This window comes from Leopardus geoffroyi, chromosome C3, assembly GCF_018350155.1.
Source record: "Leopardus geoffroyi isolate Oge1 chromosome C3, O.geoffroyi_Oge1_pat1.0, whole genome shotgun sequence".
NCBI lineage: Eukaryota > Metazoa > Chordata > Mammalia > Carnivora > Felidae > Leopardus > Leopardus geoffroyi.
In genome coordinates, this window is record NC_059338.1 from 109,888,691 (window position 1) to 109,913,608 (window position 24,918).

General features: G+C 38.5%; 1 protein-coding gene and 1 long non-coding RNA gene across 6 annotated transcripts in view; both read right to left on the minus strand.

Annotated features, from left to right (window-relative positions):
• Window positions 1-4,688: 4,688 nt before the first annotated feature.
• The window catches only part of MTDH (metadherin), a 56,049-nt gene continuing 35,819 nt past the window's right edge, over window positions 4,689-24,918 (minus strand). For all 5 annotated transcript variants that reach the window (XM_045454123.1, XM_045454125.1, XM_045454126.1 and 2 more), the window contains 5 exons: window positions 19,974-20,098; window positions 12,768-12,875; window positions 9,812-9,952; window positions 7,107-7,263; window positions 4,689-6,431 (listed from right to left, as the gene is read on the minus strand). In XM_045454123.1, coding sequence (XP_045310079.1) covers window positions 6,361-6,431; window positions 7,107-7,263; window positions 9,812-9,952; window positions 12,768-12,875; window positions 19,974-20,098 — 602 coding nt within the window. In that variant the 3' untranslated portion in view covers window positions 4,689-6,360. The remainder of the gene's footprint in view (window positions 6,432-7,106; window positions 7,264-9,811; window positions 9,953-12,767; window positions 12,876-19,973; window positions 20,099-24,918) is intronic.
• LOC123585707 lies at window positions 20,640-22,974 on the minus strand. Its single transcript, XR_006706379.1, has 2 exons — window positions 22,790-22,974; window positions 20,640-22,554 (listed from the first exon to the last, which is right to left on the minus strand). It is a non-coding gene; the product is annotated as an uncharacterized LOC123585707 (long non-coding RNA).

Consider the following 24,918-nt stretch of genomic DNA (forward strand, 5'->3'; position numbering starts at 1 on the left):
ATTTTTGGGACAGAGAGAGACAGAGCATGAACGGGGGAGGGGCAGAGAGAGAGGGAGACACAGAATCGGAAACAGGCTCCAGGCTCTGAGCCATCAGCCCAGAGCCCGACGCGGGGCTCGAACTCACAGACCGCGAGATCGTGACCTGGCTGAAGTCGGACGCTTAACCGACTGCGCCACCCAGGCGCCCCGAAAAATTTATTTCTTAATATGATAGTTCTGGGGGCGCCTGGGTGGCTCAGTTGGTTAAGCGACCGACTTCGGCTCAGTCACGATCTCGCAGTTTGTGAGTTCGAGCCCCGCATCGGGCTCTGTGCTGACAGCTCAGAGCCTGGAGCCTGCTTCAGATTCTGTGTCTCCCCCTCTCTTTACCCTTCCCCTGCTCATGCTCTGTGTCTGTCTCTCAATAACAAATAAATGTTAAAAAAAGAAAAATGACAGTTCTGGTTGCCATACTTGGATTTTTCCCATTTGCTTTTCTAGATGCTTATTCTAATACAGAAAATTCTAGACAATTTTGTATATCTGCCATTTGAGTGTATTCTCTTCCTAGTGGTCACAGCTTGTTATTAAAACCTCTTGAGCTTTGTAGGTGTATATATAATCAGGAAAAAATAATTTCACTTTTGATGTTATGCCAATTTTAAACTTTTATTATCTGTTAATGCTTCTCCAAGACAATCTGGGCTAACAGATAACCGTTTTGCTGATTTCAACTGAGGTGACGTTAGTATTTCCCCTATTTTAAGTTTTTAAAAAATCTACATTGGGCATGGCTATTGGATTTTGTAAAATACTTCTTAAGTGTCATGCTTATAGGCTTTTTCTGCTTTAATTTTGTGATGAAATGAAATGTTAATACATTTCCTGATATCAGCACACACTTGCATCTTTGATCAGTGTTTTATTGTTAATAAATTACTGGATTTTGTTTGCTAATAATAGAAATGTACCTAAGGCAGGTTTTCTTCCATCTTTCATTACTGTGATCATTTCAATATTGCTGAGAAATGGGAATACTTGCAACTTTTCCAGGTAATCCTGTATTTTAAAATTATGATAGTTTCAAGGAGAAAGAAATCATTCATAATTACACTATCTTAAATTACTCACAGCTTCTGCTGTTTTGCCATAAACCCCCTTGTGGTATTTGTCAGAAAGTCTGCAGCCCCTCAACAAATTTCACAAGGAATCTACACCCTCGACAACCCCCCCCCCTTTTTTTAAGTTTTTAATTAATTAAATTTATTTATTTAGAGAAAGAGAATCCCAAGCAGGCTCTGCACTGCCAGCACAGAGCCTGACACAGAGCTCGAACTCATGAACCTGAGGCTGAAATCAAGAGTTGGACGCGTGGATGCCTGGGTGGCTCAGTCAGTTGGGCATCCGACTTCGGCTCAGGTCATGATCTCACAGCTTGTGAGTTCAAGCCCCCCGTCAGGCTGTGTGCTGACAGCTCGAGCCTGGATCCCGCTTCAGATTCTGTGTCTCCCCCTCTCTCTGCCCCCTCCCCCCGTCTCTCTCTCAACAATAAACAACAAAGAAGAGTTGGACGCTTAACCAACTGAACCGCCCGGGGGCCCGAGGAATCTGCACCCTAAACAGGGGCACGTGCTGCCCTTCTGAATCCCCACATGGAGGGTGGGGTAGTTCTTATACAGCCTTGTTACCCTCCTCCCTCAGGGAAAGGCTGTCATGTTCACTATACAAACTGGGGGCACTATTCACATTCAGTCATTGTGCCTATACGTAGTTGTTACAACTTCCCAACAGATGTCAGTGGAATAACCTGGCGAAGGGGCATCAGTGAGCCATGACTCCCTTCCAAGACAGGCTGAAGTTACTTGGGATCCTCAGCTAGTGTTGGCACGAAAAAGGACCTGTGCCATGTTGGGGTATTTGAGAGCAGCTATTTTCATCCGTGCCTTTGCCCCTTGATCCTGTTGCCAAACGACAAACGTCAAGCTCACTCCCAATATCCCCTCTACTGGTAAGGTTCTATTTCTTAAGCAGAATGGTGGTTTCAGAGGTGTTCGTTTTTATTGTAATTTATGTACATGTTACATATATTCATTTTGAATGCTTTGATACAATAAATAAAAAAGGAAAGCATACATATACAAATAAGAATGCCATTACCATGGGGAAGACCTTGAATCTGCTTAAGTTTTTCTTCAATTAGCCTATTCGTAAATCTCAGTACTGTTAACTATTATTAGTTCACAAACATGTCAAAATGAACCTCCAGCCTTGATGCTCGGGTTATAAAGCATTCTCCCGTTAAAGCATTTAGAAAGAATAGTAATGCTTTATTTTTTTTAAAGATCGCTTTAGACACTAGGGCAATTTTTCTATTGAAACTTGTTACAATTTGTACTTGCAGGACAGGCGTGATCGCAGGCTATTTCTTCAGCCTGTCTCTAGAATCTAAAACAGCCACTGGTTGGCAGGAATTTCTTTCGGAAAGCTAGTACCTAGACACTCGAACATAACTAGCTGCTCTTGGCGGTATCCAAGAGACTTCAAAATTTCCGCTTAGTTGGAAAACTTAAAACCCGACCTTAAAAATGACGTTTGGGTGCAGGATCTCCTTGAGGTGTCAACCCCGTGACAGGGACTGCTGGCTGTGCTTGTGGTCATCCCCCACGGCTTCCTCAGCAGCGAGTCTTGAAGTGGCCTGTGGCAGCCAGAATAAAGCCTACTGTTTCCTATCCTCTTCGTGGCTAGTAGGATCAAGTGTCTTAAGTTTGCATTGATAAGCCTACGTGATGTAACTTTGTGAGAAGCGTTGCTAAAGGAAGCGGGCAGAAATGCTGACAGAAGGTTTCTAGCGTGCAGCTGTCTGCGACCAGGACGTGGAAGCCACATGTTGAGAACGGGGAGGACCAACGTAGAAGGGACTTGGATTCCCGACCCTGTAGTGTCACAGCAGCCCTGCACGGCCTTCCGGACTTTTACATGCACAAGAAAATAAACTTCTCTCGTTTAAGTCACTACTGTTTCGGGACACAGCCACACCAATAAATAATGCCAAATTTGAGTCTAACGTCCTTAACCTAAGAAGTGGACACAGTGGCAGTGACATCTACTGCTAAGATGACGGAGGGTGGAAGCTGTTTCCTCAGAGAACATTGTGTGTCACAAGTGGATATTTTACGAGGTGCTTAACTCCATAAATATTTGACTTCCTAACGGTAAAGCCTGCAAGTGCACCTATGGCTTTGGAAAGAAGCATCAAGAACATCAAAAAGTAACTGCCTTTTGACCAGCTTAGGATGCAAAATGACTGAAGTCCCTTCCCATAAGCGAACTATAACGAGCAATTTAAACAAAACAAAAATGGTATGTTTTATTTACAATACTCAATGCATTTTACAAAGAACATATTTGCATTCCCTAAGTCTTTTGGAAAGTAATTCCAGTTTGTGCAATGAGTTTACAGTAAAGTCTTAAGACATCTCTTAGACATCTTAAACCTAAATTCTCAATTTTGAGAGATATTTCACACTACGTTAATAGAGGACTGCTTTTAATTAAGAAAAACTAAACTCTGTAGTTAAATATTGCCCTTCAATTATTTTTAACCCAAATACAAACTGGACTAGCCTATGAAATAATACCATTAGATTTGGATAAATTATTTTCACTGTTCCCCTCCCCTCCCCAAATGCATGCACAAAGTAAACATGGTAAATTACATTAACAACATTTTATTTCAACACTTTTTTTGGACTCTCTCAACTATTGTTTTGCTCAAGGTGGGGTCGGATAGGTAGAATTCCAGTCTGGGGAAAATCCTAAACCCTGCTCCAGAACAGGAAAGGATTTGCAGTAAGTATGCGGACTCCAGCCAGGATTAGAGAGATTTTTTGAGTAGGTTCTTTTGCTAATCAGAACAAGGTTCCACTTCAGGCCTGACAAAGCCTAAAGAGATCAGTTATTTCCCTATTAACAGTTTGGGGAGCATCTAATCCAAGCCTGCAAAGGACAATAGGCTCCTCTCTCTCCTCTTCTCCCTGAATCACTACCTTCATTTTAGTGCCTTCTGAGGTTGACGATGGAGAACAGTTCCTATGTTCAGATTCCAGAAACTAACTGGATGCCATATAAAGATCATCTGGAACAGGTAAAAAGCACTGAATGATATTGTAATTGTGCAAGAATTTTCATCTCATGCATATGGAAGAAAAGAAACATATTAATTTATCACTCATAGCTGCCATCTCTTAAAACATAAAATCCATGTACTGGCTCTTGAGCTAGAGAGAAGAGACAGAGGCATCTCCACACTGGCCCCACCTGCTTAGCAATGTACTACAACTCTCCTCAAAAGTCAGGGTCTCAAACACCCACCGTGGGGGGTCATACAGAAGATACTAAGCTGGAGAAATAAAGTCCAACATTGGACATGGCTGACAAAATTCTTAGACAAAGAAATGGTGAGGTAGAGTTGAGAGAGTTCAACTGAGTTTTCTGAGCACAGATCTTTTGGCACATTCTAAAATTATACAGACCCCTTCTCAAATTCTCTTCTGTGACACCTTTACAAAGTGCTGGCAACTTAGGAGTCCTTGGATCTATTGGGGAAACTTCTATGTAAAGCTAACAGAATAAAGTCATTTGAAGAAACGAACTCCTGGCAGTTTAGCTTACTTACCCCTGTGTTGAAGCAAATAAAAACAATGCTATCCATTTGCTGAATTTATTTAAACAAATCAATTTAGAAATATCATAGAATTAAACAAAACTTCTGACATGTAAACATACTGCCATGTTCCTGAAACAGATGTTAACACCTGATAAAAGTTAATAACCACTTGTTAGGAAAGCTGTCCATTAATAAGGCCAGTCTTCAGCAAAACTAAAACCATTTTGTTTCTTTAGCTTTCCCAGTATGACAATGCAATACTATCAAAGCACAATCAGATATAATAAAGACAAGATTGGATGGACAGATCGGTACCATTGGTTACGCTGTTAAACAGTTTCGTTCTTGGCGCCACATAAAAACGAGCCAATCACATCAAATAAATCATGGCTTTTTTTTTCTTTATCACAACTCACTAAGTGATGTTAATTATGGTCCTTGTCAAACACGTTTGGTAAAGGCTATTTACAGTGTACATGGCTGAGCATGCACTATTTATAGGTACAAAGATGCCTGCCAGTTTATTACAAGAGAATTACACAGTGCCTGAAAATGGTGAAGCATCTCACACGTCATTTAAATCAATAGTTTCAAGCAGAAAACGTTCCTTGTTTGACCACAATTGCAATAATTACATGAAAATTCTTATAAAAACACGAATCTCCCTCAAGAAATTGATGCATATTCTACGCACTATAGGTTAAGGCAGTAAAAAAATGTATTCCTGATAACTGGAGGTCTTGACAATGTCAATTAAAGCTGTCTGACTCTAGTTTTTCATTCTCCATCATATACTCAAAGTTCTGTCTGTATAACTAATTCGTGAAAGATTTCACTTCTAAAGTCGGAAATGGATTAGCAATGAAGAAGAGCTGATGTTGGGAAAAAGTAACTGCTAAGGAAAGGGGAAAACGTTAAGTCGGACTTTGCCTAGAAGTTTTCAAATCCTAAACAAGAGCATTATTTGTGAGTCTGAGCCTTAAAAGTATAAAACAAATACATATAGTTTACCTTTCTTAATTTAAAATATACTGAACTTTGAACAATTCAAGTAATAATGTAAGACTATCAAAAATAACTTCATAAGCCATACAAGCATCAACTGCATGTTCAATGTTTTAATTAAGAACTTTTTAAAAATTGTAAACTAAACCATGAGTTTAGTTAACAAATGATAAATGACCTTTTATTTGCACTTGTGATTCCTTTAATACAAATTGCTACCAACATATATGTAAAGATATGGCAGATTATGCATTTGATCAAAGCACTTTGATTTAAGCATAAAACAGATTCAAATGGTTTTAAGTTCCGTGCATAAGATCCAAGAGGCCGCCTACCAATTTGTAGGCAACGCTCTTTCTAATCAGAATCCTTTATTCCTCAGCTGCAGATGAGACAGGGCACAATCTGTTGTAAACAGGGCACTGCTGTAAAACCAGGGTAATATTCTTAAATTAAGATCGTTCTTGTTCAATTGAAAAGACTTTCCCCAAGTGTCTTCCAGCACTGTAGTATATTCTGCTGACCTCTTAATTTCATAAATTAACTTTCCTTTGATTCCATTTTTATGGTGGTTGTTTTCACAGTTTTGTTTTAAAAATTGGTTTAAATTTATATAAAACTCTGTACATGTTCACAAATTATTGCATAAACAGCATAATCTTCCAGACAGTGTTTACAAACACATGTCCAATGCAGGAAAAATATATTCACGTTTCCCGTCTGGCTTTTTTCTTCTTTTTTATTTGTTTGGGAGATTCCCAGCTAGTTTCAGACTTGGCTAAGAGGAAAAAAAGAAAGAAAAAACAGGAGAAAATACTGTTATGTCTCAAAAATATCAAAGTACCATCAATGAAAACATGCATTGAAATCCACTAATGACTCTTCAACCTTTATGTGTAACTTCTCAAGTCCCATTCACATGTTTTTAGGTTATTCTATGGCTACCTTCCCCTTTTCCTTTGAATGCCAATGTATTATTTTGTTTAATCACATGAAAAGTACTTCATCGGTTTTGATCTAGAAAATCCATCATTTAACATGGCATTACCCATCTAAGTAATGAAAGTGAAAATGGGCAAAATGGATACTGAAGGTAGCTAAAGGGAGGAAAAGGGGACAGAAGGCACAGGACAATTCACAGCAGTCCCAAGAACATGTGCACAGAAAAAGGGAGGGACCAGATGGACAAGGGCATGTCTCAAGCCCTCCGCTGTCTATGTCCCTCGACACCCAGTCTCTCCTGGGGTGATTTCAGCCTCTTGACCCTCATAACTGACTGAGGTCCACAAGATGCCAAGGAATCTAGCCTGTGCAAAGGAAGGAAGGGCTGCTCTATTAATCTCTATCAGATTTCCAAGATTAGAAGTCTAAATATTTCAGACTTCTAAGAAATTAACTTTTATATAAACAGTACAGAAAACATACAAAAGAACTAAAAAGGAGAATTACTTACTCTGTGAAGGAGGCACACTATTTTGCTTAGTATTTGACTTGGATTTATCTGTTTCTTGTAGCATCGGTGGCACTTGGGAAGAGCTTTTGTCAGAATCACTTTTTGATAAAATAACAGATGGCTCGGTAGAAACAGCAGGTGGAAGAGTCTTGATAGGCTATTTTGGAATAAAATTACCTTAAATTCCTCTGTAAAAAGTTTCATATAAAATTAAATATCAAAGTAATACCAAGAGGCTGCTGAGGAGCAAGTAAATACTAAAATGATTTCCAAAGAATTTACTAGTAGAAGGGCTACAACTCGTGCGTGCCCTCTAGTGGCATAACCAAATAAACGTTTACCTACAACATCCATGAATAGAGGTGGAGATAAAAAGGGATGAAAAGCACAGAATGACAAGATGTTTACTGAATCTCAAGTAGGAGCGAATAATTCCATTTTCATGAACTTTTATATTTTCCTGTTCATTAGAAATAGGACGATTTGATGTTTCAGTGATTCAATGGTTTGTCCACTTCTCACCAACTCTCAACTCCTTGAAACTTTTTCATGTGAAAGACAAAATAGCTCCTTTCTGAACTCCCAGTAGGTGATACCACCCCCTTCTCTGCTTCTGGAGATATAAGGGTTACTCAAACAGAGCAGCAACAGCTTGTTTCCCATGCAAGGGCAAAGACAGCCTATGCGGTCTATGCTAGCCTAAAACACTAGCAGACTAGGACTACTAGTCCTTCTCCATGAAAGTAAGTAGTAAAACTCATGTTCAAATCTTCAGAGTTTTATCCATTCTGGCAGTGAAATCATAATGTTGAGGGCCTAGACTCTTACTGCCTTGCTTCTCCTCTCCAGCTTGGAAGCAGAAAGGAGGCAAATTAACTGATTTGCCTCAGTGAGGCCTAACTGTTAATGGACGGTCAGGAGAGGCAGTATTTGGAGCGCCTGGAGGCTGGAACAGATGAGCAGGAGGTCAAGTCACCCTTTAGCTTTGCTTACAAATCCTGACTCTGAATATCGGAACAAGGGTAAGAAACATCACTATGTTTCTCTTGCCTCTCATTCTTCCAGGCTCTCTGGGTGTAAGAAAGCTCAATGGAAAAGGAAACAAGAGGAAGCTGTGTGCACCCCAGAAATTACTAGGATCCCTTTCTTCTATTTTAGGTATCTGAAGCTGCATTTGTCTTGGTTGGTTCAGCTTTCTTAATGTTCTATTTACTTCATACCCAAAAGTTTTAGTACTTATTTCCAGTATTCTCCCCTTTATTCTCTCACTTAATCTATGTTAAGTCACAGAGGGACTCAAATAGTCTTTACAAGATGGCTTCTGAAAATGCCTTTCTATCAACTACAACATCAAAATGTCAAATGACCTTCTGCAACCCTATTATTAAACCTACGCATGTACTGAGATTGCAGCCTTTCATCTCAAAAGGGAATTTTCCTCTTAGGGAATTAAAATCCAAACAGGAAGTATGGTTAAGATTTTATTTTAGTACAAGACTGTTACAAATTATTTCTTTTAGTGGTAACACAGGTTCTTTTTTTTTTTTTTTTTAAAGATTTTATGTTTAAGTAATCTCTATACCTACAACCTTGACATCAAGAGTCACATGCTCTACCAACTGAGCCAGCCAGGCATTCCTGTAACTCAGGTTGTCTAAAGCTGTTTCATTAAATATGTATGTTCCACAAAGGCTGAGATTGTTTTTTTGTTTTTTTTAAAAGTAGGCTCCATGCCAAATGTGGGGCTTGAACTCACGACCCTGAGAACAAGAGTTGGATGTTCTACTGACTGAGTCACCCAGGTGCCACAAAGGCAGAGATTTTTATGTATTGTTCTTTGATATATATCCTTTGAAATAGCGTGTGGCCCATAGTAGGTTCTCAACAAGTTTTCTGAATGTGTATATAAATGAACCATGAAACTCTAGTATACGATTTCATATATTTGTATATAACTTACCTTATGAGAAATCAGATTAAAATTTTTCTTAAATGTTTGTTTAGTTTTGAGAGAGAGACAGAGCGTGAGCAGGGGAGGGGCAGAGGGAGACACAGAATCCGAAGGAGGCTCAAGGCTCCGAGCTGTCAGCCCAGAGCCCGATGTGGGGCTCGAACCCATGAACTGCAAGATCATGACCTGAACCGAAGTCGGACACTCAACCGACTAAGCCACCCAGGCACCCAGAGAAACAAGATTTTAAAAAGCTATAATCTTTATGTCACTGGCTTAGACCTTTTATAAAATGGTCCTTTCTGACACCTCAAAATTTTCTACCAATAGCACATATTTCAAGAATCTGTCCCCAAAATGTACATAAATGTCCCATTTTGAGAGGCTGGATCACAGTCCTATTATATATTATGCACTGGCTTTTATGGAAATGCAACCAGCTGCATTTTCTCTAGCAATCTATCCCTTGTATGTCTAGATACTTAACAGGAGAAAATACAGTCCAGTGGTTCTGGTCTCACCACTGATAGTTCTGCGACTTGGGACAAGTTATTTAACTTCTCCAACCTCATTTATATAATCGATCTCAGCTTTCTGGAAGGTTGTTTTAAGGGCTAAATTAGTATCTTTAAAATGCTTAGCACTTTAAAATAGTGATTAGTAATGCTTAGCACTCAGTACTTCGATAAAATATGAGTTATGGCACAATTTTCAAGTCATCAAAATTTTACTCCTTAAATATTAAAAAACTTACCTGGCTATTTTTGATGAGTGCTTCAGCTGGATCACTAGTGCTTATGGTCTTCAAAGAAAAAGCTTTTTCCTGTTTTGGACGGACTTTAGAGGTATTCACTGGAAGCTCTTCTCTAATCTCTTTTTCTAATTCTTCCGTGTCCTACGGAGAAGAGTAGTCATTAGATGATATGAATCACTTTTTTACTAATTAAAAATCTACTTGGTTGGTGCTATTAATGTCCAAAAGATATTCCAAGAAAATAATTTCACGTCAGTAACTGTCCAAATGGCTTAACAGAGCATATAAAAACAATCATTCGGGGCGCTTGGGTGGCTCAGTCAGTTAAGCATCCCACTCCAGCTCAGGTCATGACATCACGGTTCACAGGTTCGAGCCCCGAGTCGGGCTCTGTGCCGACAGCTTGGAGCCTGGAGCCTGCTTTGGATTCTGTGTCCCCCTCTCTCAAAAATAAATAAACATTAAAACAATTTAGATTTAAAATACACAGGTACATCTGGAACAGTCATCATCCCTGCTTTCTCCAGGGACTTATAGCAACTGTGAATTAAAAAACAATACACTCCCATCTTCAAATGCAAACCATTCTAATTTACTAAACCAATTCAAACAAAATAAACTAGAAATTTTTTCTTTTAAAAAAGCACAGTTAATCAGGTGATACTTGAACTAAGTATGCTTTAGAAATAACATTTCACTTAATGACTTCTTCAAGGAACAAAGTATTTGTACCTCAGTGCATTCTGTAGGTAAGTTAGGCTTACCTAGTAGAAAGGACAGTTCAGTTCTGGCCTGCTGCAGTCTGCCTGCGCAATGTCAAGGTCAAATCATTTAGTTTCCCTTTAGCTTCCTCAACTATAAAATGAAATGTGCCTAGATAATTTCTAAGGTCCTACCTAAGCTTTAACATTTCTATTCTTAGGCCTTTGGACTTTAAAAAAGTTTCAAAAAATACTTCTACAGCACATTACATGCTTAGATATGTGAAATAAATATGAACTAGAATATGTTAAATAGGACCATCATTGTTAACTGTATTGTTCTTTAGCAAACACATACATATAAACACCTGGCTAGGATGATCTTGAAAGTCTTCTTCCAATACTGATTATTTTATAAAACTTGTTCAGGATGGTAGTTGAGTTTAGACAATAATTCAAAATTTTATTGTGAATTTAAATTGAGTGAGTAGCTTTGGGTATGTGTGTAAGATTTGCAATCTGTGCAAAATTAACGTGAAGACATCAGTTACTTCCATCCTAAGCTGCACTATAACTAACGGTAAAGAAACCCGCCAACCACATACCCACAATTAAAAAGAACAAATTCCAAAATGTATTACAGATAGGATGCTATACACTATGTACCTGACACAGAATTTTATGAATAGCTCATTTACTTCTCAAAGCAGCTATGCAGTTAAGTCACATGTGCAAAGTCAAACAAACAAAAAGAAGCAGTAAGGCAAAACTGAAATGTGAGTACAGATCTGACTCAAAAGCCCGTATACTTACTTCTCACTGTATTTGAAAACAGATCAAACATTTGAAAAAGGAGTATCAGAATACCAAAATAATGTTCACAAGTTCATGACCTTTAACCAGTAAACTGAAATTTACAGATTACATCTATCCCACAAAACTACTTTTAAAAGGAACTCACCTAATCCACAAAAGAGAAAAAAACAGGCTAAGTAAAGGCTATCCTAGAAATCACAGAAATCTAAGAAAAGTTTGGCTAAATAGATTTCAGACAGTATCACTAACAAAAGGTAACTGTCAATAACATTTCTCATCAACTAGCTCAGCTAAGAGAAGCACTCCTATTAGTTTTTCATATCCACTGATCTCAGTCACGTTAACTTTACTAGTGAGAAAAAACGAATACTGAAAACAGATTGGGGTCATTTATAACAGGTCATGTTTCCCTCAACAAAAATTACCAAACCCGTAATTCCTTAAAAACCCATACAGCAACTTTCCCCAGAAAGAACAATAAACAGGAAAATTCTTTGTAGGCTATCTTCCAGAAACTCTGGCTATCTCCTACATTTAAAGGAATAAAAACAATTAGTCACATGGTTGTAAGTAAGGAACAAGATTTTCTAAGTTGTAAGGTAATGGTGATGGAACTTTCAAAGAGAAACCCATGCAGACTTCTAGTAACCTAGTGTGTTCGAAATTATAAGAACTTTGTTTTCATCTATATTATAATCTAAACATTTTACCCAAATAGGAAAGACCAATGAAGAAGGAAAATGTAGGGGTGACATAAATAGAAAGTTTCTGTTAGAAGCCAAACGAAAAGGGACTAAGAGAAACTGGGTGCAAACGCAGGGTAAGGTTCTGCCCAATTGTTCTAACTGTGCTAAAATTCCTTTTTTAAAAATTGTATATGCTTTTTTTAAAAAGTTTATTTATTTTAAGAGAGAGAGAGAGCAGAAGCAGGGGAGAGGCAGAGAGAACGGGAGACAGAATCCCAGCAGGCTCCGTGCTGTCAGTGCAGAGCCTGACACAGGGCTCGAACTCACAAACTTTGAGATCATGACCTAAGCGAAACCAAAAGCTGGATGTTCAACCAACCAAGCCACCCAGGCGCCCCATAACTGTGTTAAAATTCTAATTTGCTGAATCCCAGTTACTCAAAAGAAGTTTCTGTCTGAGCAACACTGCATCTCCTTTTCCATTCCACCCTAATATAAACCAAAATGCATCTAATTTAATTTATTTACCTTGGGTTTACACCTTTGGTACGATTTTTTCAGAGCAATACAGTTTTATTACGGTAGGATATATAAGATCTTTAAAAGACTCTGTGACTTTTCGAATACTTTGCAAGTAAACCCGAGAGCTCATATTGTGTCTTTTATCTCTACATATACTTTGGATCTGCATGTTCTTTTCACATTTCGGCAGTAGGTGCTTTATGAGTCACATCTGTTGTTTTGATGCCCTACCTGTGCAGGAGAGTTCTCGTCACCCTGCTTCTTCTTTTTCTTTTTTTTCTTTTTAGATTTCCCAGTTGGAAGAGCTCCCTCTCCCTTTTCCTTGTCATCATCTGAAACCTGATGTTAAAAGCAAAAGTATTAAAGTGAACCAATTGGTTAAGTTTCCATTATTCAGAAATTATGGCATAATCTCATTCATTAGGCTCAGTCTTTATCTCGTAAATTCTAAGCAAGAATTAGTAAGGAGTAATAAAATGGATCTAAAATTATGTATTAGAAAAGAACAAAGTAAAGAGAACTTCATTCTCCTATTGTCTACGATAGACCACTTTTTTTTTTTTTTTTTTTTTTACATCTTTCATCACTCACTGCAAGACAAATTAGAGGGCTGTGCAAACCTTGGTTTTTAAAACTCACTGGATAGGTAATTCTGTTTTGTTTCAGAGTTTAAATGCAGCACTATGTGCAATAAAAATGAATTTGACTCTGCTAAGAGAAAGACAAGCTCCAGAGTAGGAGAAAATATTTGCAAACCACATATCCAACAAAGGATTTGTATCTAAGACTATATAAAGAAAATTCAATAGTAAATACTCCAATTAGAAAATGTGCAAAAAATATGAACAGACATTTCATGAAAGAGGACATACAGACGGCAAAGAAGCACATGGAAAGATGTTCAACATCATCAGCTATTAGGGAAATGCAAATTAAAGCCAAAATGAGTTCACTACATTCCTATCAGAATAGCTAAAATAAAAAACAGTGATGGCAGCAACCGCTGGCAAGGATGGAGAGAAATATGATCACGCATTCATTGTAGGCGGGAACATAAAGGGATACAGCCACTCTGGAAAATAGTTCGGCAATCTCTTAATATATTAAATATGCAACTACCATACAACCCAGGATTATACTCCTGGACATTTATCCTAGAAAAAGGAACACTTATGTTCACACAAAAGCCTGTACACGAATGCATAATAGCAGCTTTATTCACAACAGTGCCAAGCGAAGAACAATCCTAATGTCCTTCAACAGGAAAACAGTTAAACAACCTGGGGCATATCCAGACTATGACTACTAAGAAGTAAAAGAACCAAGTAATGATACGTAACAATCTGGATGAGTCTCTAGAGAATTATGCTCGGTGAAAAAAACCCCAACAGTACAAAAAGGCTGCATGCTATATTATTCTATTCCTAGAACATTCTTGAAATGACAAAATTATAGAGATGGAAACAGATTACTGGTTGCCAGGGGTTACAAGGGGGTGGTGACAGGAAGGAAGAAAGGGTGACTATAAAAAAAGGGAAACATGAGGGATCCTTACAGAATGGAAATGTTCTGTATCTTAATTGCATTAATGCCAATATCCTAGTTGTGATACTGTATTATAGTTTTCCAAGATGTTATCACTGGGGGACACTGGGTAAAGAGTACAGAGGATTTCTCTGTATCATTTCTCACAAGTGCTTGTCACTCTACAGTTACCTCAAAATTAAAGGTTTAATTTAAAAAATCGATTTTGAGTGGTGCCTGGGTGGCTCAGTCAGTTACGTGTCAGACTTTGGCTCAGGTCATGATCTCCAGATTTGTGAGTTCGAGCCCTACGTTGGGCTTTGCACTGATAGCGTGAAGCCTACTTTGGATTCTCTGCCGTCTTCTCTCTCTGCCCTTCGCCCACTAGCGTTCTCTCTCAAAAATGAACATTTAAAAAAATTGAATCTGAGGGGCGCCTGGGTGGCGCAGTCGGTTGAGCGTCCGACTTCAGCCAGGTCACGATCTCGCGGTCCGGGAGTTCGAGCCCCGCGTCGGGCTCTGGGCTGATGTCTCAGAGCCTGGAGCCTGTTTCCGATTCTGTGTCTCCCTCTCTCTCTGCCCCTCCCCCGTTCATGCTCTGTCTCTCTCTGTCCCAAAAATAAAATAAACGTTGAAAAAAAAAAAAATTAAAAAAAAAAAAAAAATTGAATCTGAGATGGAATGTCACTGAAAACAACATTCTGCATGATTAAAATAGTGAATTAGAACTGTTAAATTGGTATCCATAAGATCCTTTCAAACATACCATGAAGTTGACTTTTCTATGAAAAAGTGCTTTTTGTGTCTTCTGCACAGATGAAAGCCAAGATTCCTAGCCTACCCTTATAGGACGAGATGATGGGGTGACTACTATTTGTCTGCTCAGCAGCACAGTCATTAGGATGATTACGGAGGTCTGATGAACCACCAAGTAGTTCACAGAAATTACTAGCAAATGGAAAAACAAAACCCTATACAAACTTAGCTAAGAGATTTTCAGTCCAAGTTGGTTGCCAGCTGCGGAGAAACCTCCACAGAAGTTTTCACCACAAGCTCACAGTGATTAAAACACCACGTGCAAAAAAATGCATCCTCTGAAGGATATTCAGGTCCCAAGGACTGTGGGCAGTCTGCTTCTTAGCCAATTAAAATCCAACCATAAAGGAAATATAGTTCCTCATGCCTAAACACTATTTTTGTTTATGGGGGAAAGGCTGAAACCAACTCCATACCATTTTTAACTCCTATGAAAGAACTTTTGACAAATTTATTTTAGACTAATTGAAAGTAAAAGACATTACTGATAAACTTAAAATTCCTTTACACCCCCCTTCCCGATCCCATTCCCACACTACCTCCCCTAGGGGTAAACCATTTACCATGAACTTCTTTCATGTCCGTTCCATCAAGTTTTTTATAAATTCAGGTGTGTTTACACACACACAAAATTTACACAAACAGTATCATATTGTATCTTTCTGTAAACCTGTCCTCCATCATTCAGCATGTTTTTTGAGATTTTATTCATGTTGACATTAAGGTACCTTATTTCACTGATTTTTAACATCTAATATCCAATTGTACAGGCCTATCACATTTTAGTTCTCCATTCCTCAACTGATGGGCATGTAGATGGTGTCCCATTTTTACTAAGAAATATGAAAGATGATCTCTGAATACATTCAAAAAAAGAACTGCTATGATATATGATAGTCTTCATTCCATTCAGTGGTTCTACTCTGTAATTCTGATGATAAGGCACAAGGAAGTTTCAGTTAGAGAAATATACATATATATTTTTTTTAATTTTTTTTTTTAATGTTTATTTATTTTTGAGAGTGAGACAGAGTGTGAGTGGGGGAGGAGCAGAGAGAGGGAAACACAGAATCTGAAGCAGGCTCCAGGCTCTGAGCTGTCAGCACAGAGCCCGATGCAGGGCTAGAACTCACGAACCGTGAGATCATGACCTGAGGTGAAGTCAGACGCTTATCGACTGAGCCACCCAGGCGCCCCGAGAAATAAATATATATATATATATATATATATATATATTTTTTTTTTTTTTTTTTTTTTAAACATTTATTTATTTTTGAGACAGAGAGAGACAGAGCATGAACGGGGGAGGGGCAGAGAGAGAGGGAGACACAGAATCGGAAGCAGGCTCCAGGCTCTGAGCCATCAGCCCAGAGCCTGACGTGGGGCTTGAACTCAGGGACCGTGAGATCGTGACCTGAGCTGAAGTCGGACGCTCAACCGACTGAGCCACCCAGGCGCCCCCCGAGAAATATATTTTTGATTGTACATTCACTAAACATTCAACAAATATCAGAATGGTTACTATGTGTTAAGGTACTATTACCAGGAAGCTTTTTTCCCTAATAGACTTTATTTTTTACAGCAATTTTAGGTTCACAGCAAAACTGAAGATAGAGATTTCCATATACTCCCCCACCTCACATGCACAGCCCCCCACTATCAATACTCGCCCCCCCCCCCCCCCCGCTGAGTGGTACATCTGTTACAACAGAGGAGCCTACACTGCCTTATCATTACTCAAAGCCCCTACAGGTTACCTTCGGGTTCACTCTTGGTGTTACACATTCTACTGGTTTGGAAAAAATGTATTATGACATGAATTCACCATTACAGTGTCATACAGAGAAGTTTTACTGCCCTAAAAACCCTCTGTGCTCTGCCCATTCATCCCTTTCTCCCTCTAACCCCCTCAACTTTCATATTACCTGTTAACTGTCGCCCTCTACATTTATTTACACACTTAGTAATAAATCCCATTACTACCTCTTCCTTTCTCTGGTCTCTAAAGATCAGAGGTATTACCATCCTATCAAAGGCCAACCCACAATCCACTCATGCCTAAGGTTGTTCCCCCACCTCTACTGCCAGGATCTTACTCTATTAGCCAAATCTCTCATTTATGTGTAACTTTTACTTTGTTCTAGACCCTTTCTCTTTGCATCTACAGTAAAGCAAGGGCTGACAAACCACAAATCTAGCCCAATGCCAGTTTTTGTAAATAAAGTTCATTTCCAAATTGTCTGTGGTTGCTTTTGCACTGCTGTATGAATCTTTAACAAAAAGTTTACCAACCCCTGCACTAAAATCTCTCTTATCATGAAAGCACAAACAACCTCCAACAAAACCCTTCCTGGTACTAGAGTTTCACTGTCATCCACTACCTCTCCTCCATTCCTATCCTTACTTACTTTTTAAAAAAACACATTAAAAAAGCATTGTTTTCTAACCCTCATTTACTCAACTTACTGCAATATGGTTACTATTCTAAGATTTCTAATGAAACTGGTCTTTTATTTTTAATGTTTATTTTTGACAGAGAGAGACACACACACACAGTGTGAGCTGGGGAGGGGGAGAGAGAGAGACAGAATCTGAAGCAGGCTCCAGGCTCTGAGCTGTCAGCATAGAGACTGGCGCAGGGCTTGAACCCACGAACTCTGATCGTGACCTGAGCTGAAGTTGGATGCTCAACCAACTGAGGCCACCCAGGCGCTCCTCTAATGAAACTGCTCTTAATTACCAGACAGCAAATGCTTCAGCCTCTTGTGATCCAGAACTCTCTTCTCTCAGTCTCTCTCATGCGCTTTTGTTTCTTCTTAAAAGTTGGAGAAGTTTCCCTTTCCCAGATTCCTATTCATCCCACTGTGCTTTTCAGGTCTACAGACTTTTCCTAGATATTTCATGCACCCTCAAAATGTTTAACAACCATATGCTTATAACTTCCAAACACAGACCTTCTCCCTAAGCTTTAATCTGGTATAAAACCAACTTCTCTTAGGCATTTCTACAAAACACTTCATATTTAACATAGTCCAAATGGAACCAACCATCTTTTCCCCCAGTCAACTAGCTTTTGCTCCCGTATCTTCTCTGCTGGGAACACTACTTCCACCTTCCTTCCCAGTTACCCAACCTAAAATCCTGGAAGTCTTTCGATGATTCTTTCTCCATTCAATTCTAATCACATGTCCTGTGGATTTTATTTCAATCAATCAGTTTATTTCTTTATTAAGTAGGCTCCATGCTCAGCGTGGAGCCCAATGTAGGGCTTGAACTCACAACCCTGAGATCATGACTTGAGCTGAGATCAAGAGTTAGATGCTTTCACTGACTGAACCACCCAGGCACCCCTATTTCAATTTATTATTTTAAGTCTGCCCTGTATTCGGTATGCCATTCTTTTTTTAAAGATTTTATTTTTTTAAGTAATCTCTACACCCAACATGGGGTCTGAACCTACAACCCCGAGATCAAGGGTCGCAAGCTCCAATGACTGAGCCAATGGGACCCCTCTGTGTACCATTCTTACCATTACTGTCCCGGACTAACTAACCAACCTCTAACCTGGACTTGCTACCTTTATTCACATATGCCTCTACTCCTTTTTTTCTACACGGGCTGCCAGTAGAATCCTTCCATCTTAAAATCCCTCCATTATTTATAGCATAAAATCTAAGTTTTTTTTTTTTTTTCCAACGTTTATTTATTTTTGGGACAGAGAGAGACAGAGCATGAATGGGGGAGGGGCAGAGAAAGAGGGAGACACAGAATCGGAAACAGGCTCCAGGCTCTGAGCCATCAGACCAGAGCCTGACGCGGGGCTCGAACTCACGGACCGCGAGATCGTGACCTGGCTGAAGTTGGATGCTTAACCGACTGCGCCACCCAGGCGCCCCTAAAATCTAAGTTTTTAAATGACGTTCAAGAACTTTTAGCATCTGGTCCATGCCTCTCTACTCCAGTTTAATTTCTGACCACTCTTTGTTTCACATTCTGCTTTCACCTGTAGGATGCTTTTGCTAAAACTTCCAAGTGCTTCTGTAATACCTGACACAAACTGTAACATTACGTTCACCCGCTGATATGCCTTCTTCCTCTCCTCCCTAACTAGACTGTAGGCTCTTTGAAGGCAGTAACTGTGTTTTATCTTGTTCCTCCACTAGCACAATACCTGACTCGTGGCAGATGTTCAATTAGTAATTTGTTGAATGACCCTATTACCTTCAGAGCCTCTGGACTTTCCAACCTTATTCCTACAACCAACCAGTTGCAAAGTTTGATCAGTAGCTTTAGGACTTGTAAATTACTTCCATTTATTTTTCAAAGCTCTCAGTTTAGTTAATTATCTCCTACCCAATTCATGTAATTGCCTCTTTAACACTTACCCCAAAATAGTACAAAATAGCTTCCCAAGCTTCTTCTCTTTCTCCTGTATCCAGCCTAAGTTTCCTAACCCTAGTGATGGTTAGGTTATCCCTAGTTTAAAAGCTGTCAGTAGGTTCTAATCACTTATAGAATTTCATAAAAATGTGGCAAGGTATGTATCATTCATTTATTTACTGAGTGCCAAGCATGTTGCTAGAGCTACAAAAATAAAAACTTCATGGTTCCTTTCTTTAAGGAATATGGTCTACAAGGGGAAGATCCTGTCATTAATGGATTCCACACATGTGTAATGTTTACCTCTCCACTAAACTGTTCACCTATCTTCCCGCCTTGACACGTTTTTCGTGGTGTTCTCGTCATGAGCCTTCCTTACTCTTTCATTGGCAACCGTTCTGTTCTTCTCTAAACACACTTAGTTGCTGTTATAATATATCAACTATTATAGTAATTCTGATAAGAGAAAAGAACTGTGTTTTCTTATCAGTGCCTAATAGTGCTTTCCACATATTAGAATCCTCAATAATTTGTGGAAAGAAAAAACAGTGATATAGAGAAGGCATGCAGGCACAATGATTAAAGCAAATATGATCAGAATGGCTCAGAAGCAATTCTACCACTGGATGTGTTTATGATACAGAATGTACCCTCCAGTAATTCTAACATAGTTGGGTGCACAGAGAAATAGACATACCCGCCAATGCCTTTACTCACTTTTTGATCATCAGGAATTGGTTCCTGGGACTTTAGAAGTGAAGCTCTTTCTTCATCTACCCAATTTCCCCACTCTTCTGCTGGAGCATTCCAATCAGAGCTGGGATCAGCAGAAGACAGACCATCTAAAATTTAACAGTGCGAATTAGGTATCTATCATTTCTGCCAAAAACTAAAATGCAAAAACTAAAGTTCCTTATGTTGAACTAAGTTGTAACTATAAACTATTGTTCTTCCTTCTTTCTCCCAAGCATATTTTAAGAGCTAGAAGAGAACCCAGTAACATGATGGTAAAAACCTTTGTCAAACTTCTGCTAGGCACATCATATGGCTAATTAAATGGAATTTCTAAAAAATCCCAGAAAATTTAAGAATTACCCGTTTAATTCCACTCCCCCTAATTCCTTTGTTACCTATCTCCTATTTTTGCTCTCTTTTCACTGTTTAGGTCTAACTTGGTTTGGGACTTGGTCATTACAGTTTTGTAACTGATTTATTTTCTAGGGTACAGAAGTAACCAATCTTTAACAGCAGTGCCAAAATTATACTCCCACCTGTCCTTTTACATCATGTCTCCTGCCCTTTAGCAGCTTTTCAAGACTACATTCCTCTTGAAATTCACCAAGTCATGACAGAATATTTAATGTCTTCTTTCCTCTTTTTTTAAAAAAAATAATTACTTTATGACTTTTAATGGCTACAACCTCTTCTTCCTTTAATAACTTGTACCTTCTTACATTTTCCAGATTATTCAATGCTACTTTTATTATTTCAAAATAGGCCAAGTCACTTTCAGGGTTTCTATCGTCTATTCTTAAGAATAAATTTTTATTCTAGCCTCCTAGATTCCTTTCTTTCACTCCAGAGAATTTTACTTCCTTGCTGATTCTAAAAAGGGAAAAACAATCTTTGGCTTTATCCTGGTTAAGTAGCTCTCAAAGTCAATTCTTGCCCCTCTCCCTGGATTTCATAAATGCTTCCACATCTACTTCTGCAATGACTACTTATAGCCAGGTTTCATTCCCAGTGGTTTAAGATGATAGATATTAAGCTTTATTTCTAAATGGTTAACTAGTCATTCTATAATTGCTCCAATGAAAAATCCAATCTTTTCCCATTAATGTCAAATGCTACTTTTATTAACTAGTAAGTTTTTTCACATACACTTCAGTCTGTTTCTAGAATTTCTACCCTATTTCACTGATATATTCCTGGAATGGTGCCATATATAATTCTGTAATACCTGTTAGTAACTAGAATAACAAATCTGCCTGCATTCTTATTTTCTCTGCTATTCTTATTTTTTCATGTGAACTCCATTATTTTTGTTTAAAGGGGAGGTATTATGATACCACATGAAGGCTTTAAAACCAATGTTTTAGAAGAATATAATAATCTGGGAAAATGCTCAAAGTAAAAAAAAAAAAAGACAAAACTGTAAAACAGGATACCAAATTTATATGAAGAAGAGATTAAAGAAAATAATACATTAACAACAGATATATCTTGTCACTGGAATTACAGGAATTTCACCTTATTAAGCACTTACTATGTACTAGAACTTGAGCTGGGCAGGTACTAGAGATAGAAAAATGAGAACAATATACCTCCTCCCCACATGGAGTTCCTGGTCTTATCTATTTAGAGGTGAAGATAGGTAAGTACAAGAGACAATTAAGTACAGAGAGAAAGATTCTATCATGGGGGTGTGGAGAGGGAGAAGAGGGCTCAAACAGTAGAGGATGGAGACTGAAAACATAAGAATTTATAGTCTAGCGGAAGAAAAACACGGAACAATTGATTACAAGTATGAAGTATATTACAATAAAGGAAGATCCTTCTTAAATTTACTACCAGGAGCAGGTATACGGAGGCAGTATTACATAGTAGCAACATAGGGGTTAAGAGCATGGACCTTAGAGTCAAACAGATTCACATCTGAATATTGGTGTGCCCCTACCACTTAACAACTATGTGATTTGGGTCAGATTTCATAATCTTAATGGGCTATATACTAACTTCATAGGAGTGCTGAGAAGATTATGGTAGATACATTTAAAGTAGTACACAGCAATGCAGTAAATGCTCAATAAATGGTAGGTGTAGTGTTTATGTGTCACTGATGACATAACAATAGAAAGTCAGTTTCTAAGCTATCGGGTATAGACAACTAAAAATGTATTTCTTACAATCCTGATAAATCTCTCAATAAGATACACTGGTATGTCTTAATGTGGAAATCATTTTTATAAATATAGATGTTGAACCAATTGCTCATCTTACATTAAGCATTCATTAGCAACACCGTTAAGAGATTTGAATGTCACAGATTTTGCTCAAACCTCACAAATAAGAAATGCAGATCTGGAAAATTTCTCTTCATAAGCTAGTCTCTAAGGCCTCTTGTCAGAAAGGAAACTTTATTTTCTTTTAAAAGAAAAAAAGTCTAGACACGTGAGTGGGCAACATACTAACATATAAACAAACTATTTTCTTAATAAATACGGTGGTGGGAGGAGATAAGGGGTAAAAATCTCGTAAAGTATTTAGTAACATTATTTTTTTTAAAGGCTTATATAACCTGGGGCACCTGGGTGGCGCAGTCGGTTAGGCGTCCAACTTCAGCCAGGTCACGATCTCGCGGTCCGGGAGTTCGAGCCCCGCGTCAGGCTCTGGGCTGATGGCTCAGAGCCTGGAGCCTGTTTCCGATTCTGTGTCTCCCTCTCTCTCTGCCCCTCCCCCGTTCATGCTCTGTCTCTCTCTGTCCCAAAAATAAATAAACGTTGAAAAAAAAAAAAAATAAAGGCTTATATAACCAGAAAGTCTGGGGAATGAATGTAGCCTATGATTTAACTTCTTAAAGAACATTAACAGCAGCACAAATCTCTACTGGCTTTATAAAGCTTTCTGTTGATTGTTCCAAGTTTACTGATTTTAGGTTAGGTTTTTTTTTTTTAAATATTAACTGGAATAAATAAAACTACTTTATAAAACAACAGATAACCTAAACATAAAAGCTGTCACCAGAAGACTTCTCAACACATAATTCTTTTTTATTTTTTAATGTTTATTTATATTTGAGAGAGAGAGAGCATGAGCAGGGGAGGGGCAGAGAGAGAGAGTGGGAGACACAGAATCTTAAGCATGCTCCAGGCTCTGAGCTATCAGCACAGAGCACAACATAGGGCTCGAACTCACAAGCTGTGAGATCATGACCTGAGCTGACGCTGGACGCTCAACTGACTGAGCCACCCAGGCGCCCTCTCAACACATAATTCTTAAGAGTCATGAGCCCTAATATGCTAATAAAATTTCTTTCCCTTAAGGAAACGATGTAGTATGGTTTCATTCATTGTATAGTTTTTTCCATTTATAATAGAGTAACTTCTCATTTCTCAAAAGTCTCCCACAGTTTGCCAGTATCTTTTCAAAGGGCCATATTAGTGTCCTTTCAAAATGGTAAAGAATTTATCTATGTAATTTGTGTGAAAAATGTTTTAAATTTAAGCATCTCATAACTAATCTCTATTTTACCTCAGTAAAAAAACAGCTGTCAGCTCTTTCTGACCAGAACTTACTTTAGTACTGACTTTAATAAAACAACTATGTTAGAAAGACGTTTTCTAGTGTTCAGACAATACTAACTAGCCCCACTGCATAGACTAATTTTGCCCCAAGAAGAGTATCAGCAGCACCACAGCACTTACTATTTACTGAATATTCAGGCAGTGTTCTAGATGCTATATATGTACTTTATCATTTAATTCTCTCAACTGTGGGAGAAGAGCTACTCTTTTTACAGATGAGGAAACCGAAGCACAGAATGACTATGCACCTGCGTAAGAGCAAACCCAGGTAGTCTGTCCTTGAAGCTCATGCTCTTAACCCCTTTATATGCTGCAGCAAATTCATTCATACTCTGATGTGAATTCATAATCTGACTTTTTACAGGGGTTATGATGATGGCTGTTCCTTTACGATCAATTACAAGATTATCAGTCTTTAAAAAAATGTTATCTTCTGTACTATAGCATCTTAACTTTATACTCAAGTGTTGCTTTCTTGTCAGATAATGAGGTCAATGCCTCAAACAAGAAGGTCAACATATTAATCACATCACATTGTTAAATGGAGAGCTAGTGTGTGTGTATACATACACATATACACACATATATACATACTTTGTGGATTAGTAATCTCAAATATTAAATCATGCATTTTATAAATTTAGAAGGAATACTTCCAGTTCACTGAATACCAAAATCAGCCACATTAAAGATAACAAAAAATAAAGTTCAGAGAAAATGAGGTTGGTTAAAGAGTAACTCGGGACTTAAAAGACTGATGGGGCGCCTGGGTGGCTCAGTCGGTTCAGGGCCCAACTTCGGCTCAGGTCATGATTTCGCGGTCTGTGAGTTCGAGTCCCGCGTCAGACTCTGTATTGACAGCTCAGAGCCTAGAGCCTGGAGCCTGTTTCAGATTCTCCCTCTCTCTCTGACCTCCCCTGTTCATGCTCTGTCTCTGTCTCAAAAATAAATAAACGTTAGAAAAAAAAAAAGAAATTAAAAAAAAAAGACTGCCAACAGGCTAACAAATGAGACAGTGTGGAAAGATGGACGGTGTTTGATACTTTTTACTTTCAACAGAGTTCCGTGGATACATACTTTTTCTTCAGTCTTTTATTTTAGCAGTCTATGGTGTTTTTCACGTTACAAGAATTCTAAAACAGATAAAAGTGGAGTCATTCTGTCCAAGTAGGGAAGCCCAGACCCCGGAAGGCTCAGTTTTCCTCAGCTTCAGCCCAGAGCTGCCCAGATTCTTCACTACTATTCTCCTACAATCATTCTATAAACACTCTTCACTTCTATTCTGTACCTAGCTGAGCATTCTTCTCCATAATTTACAAAAAGCTTTCACGTGCATTTATTACCACATTAAAACCTCA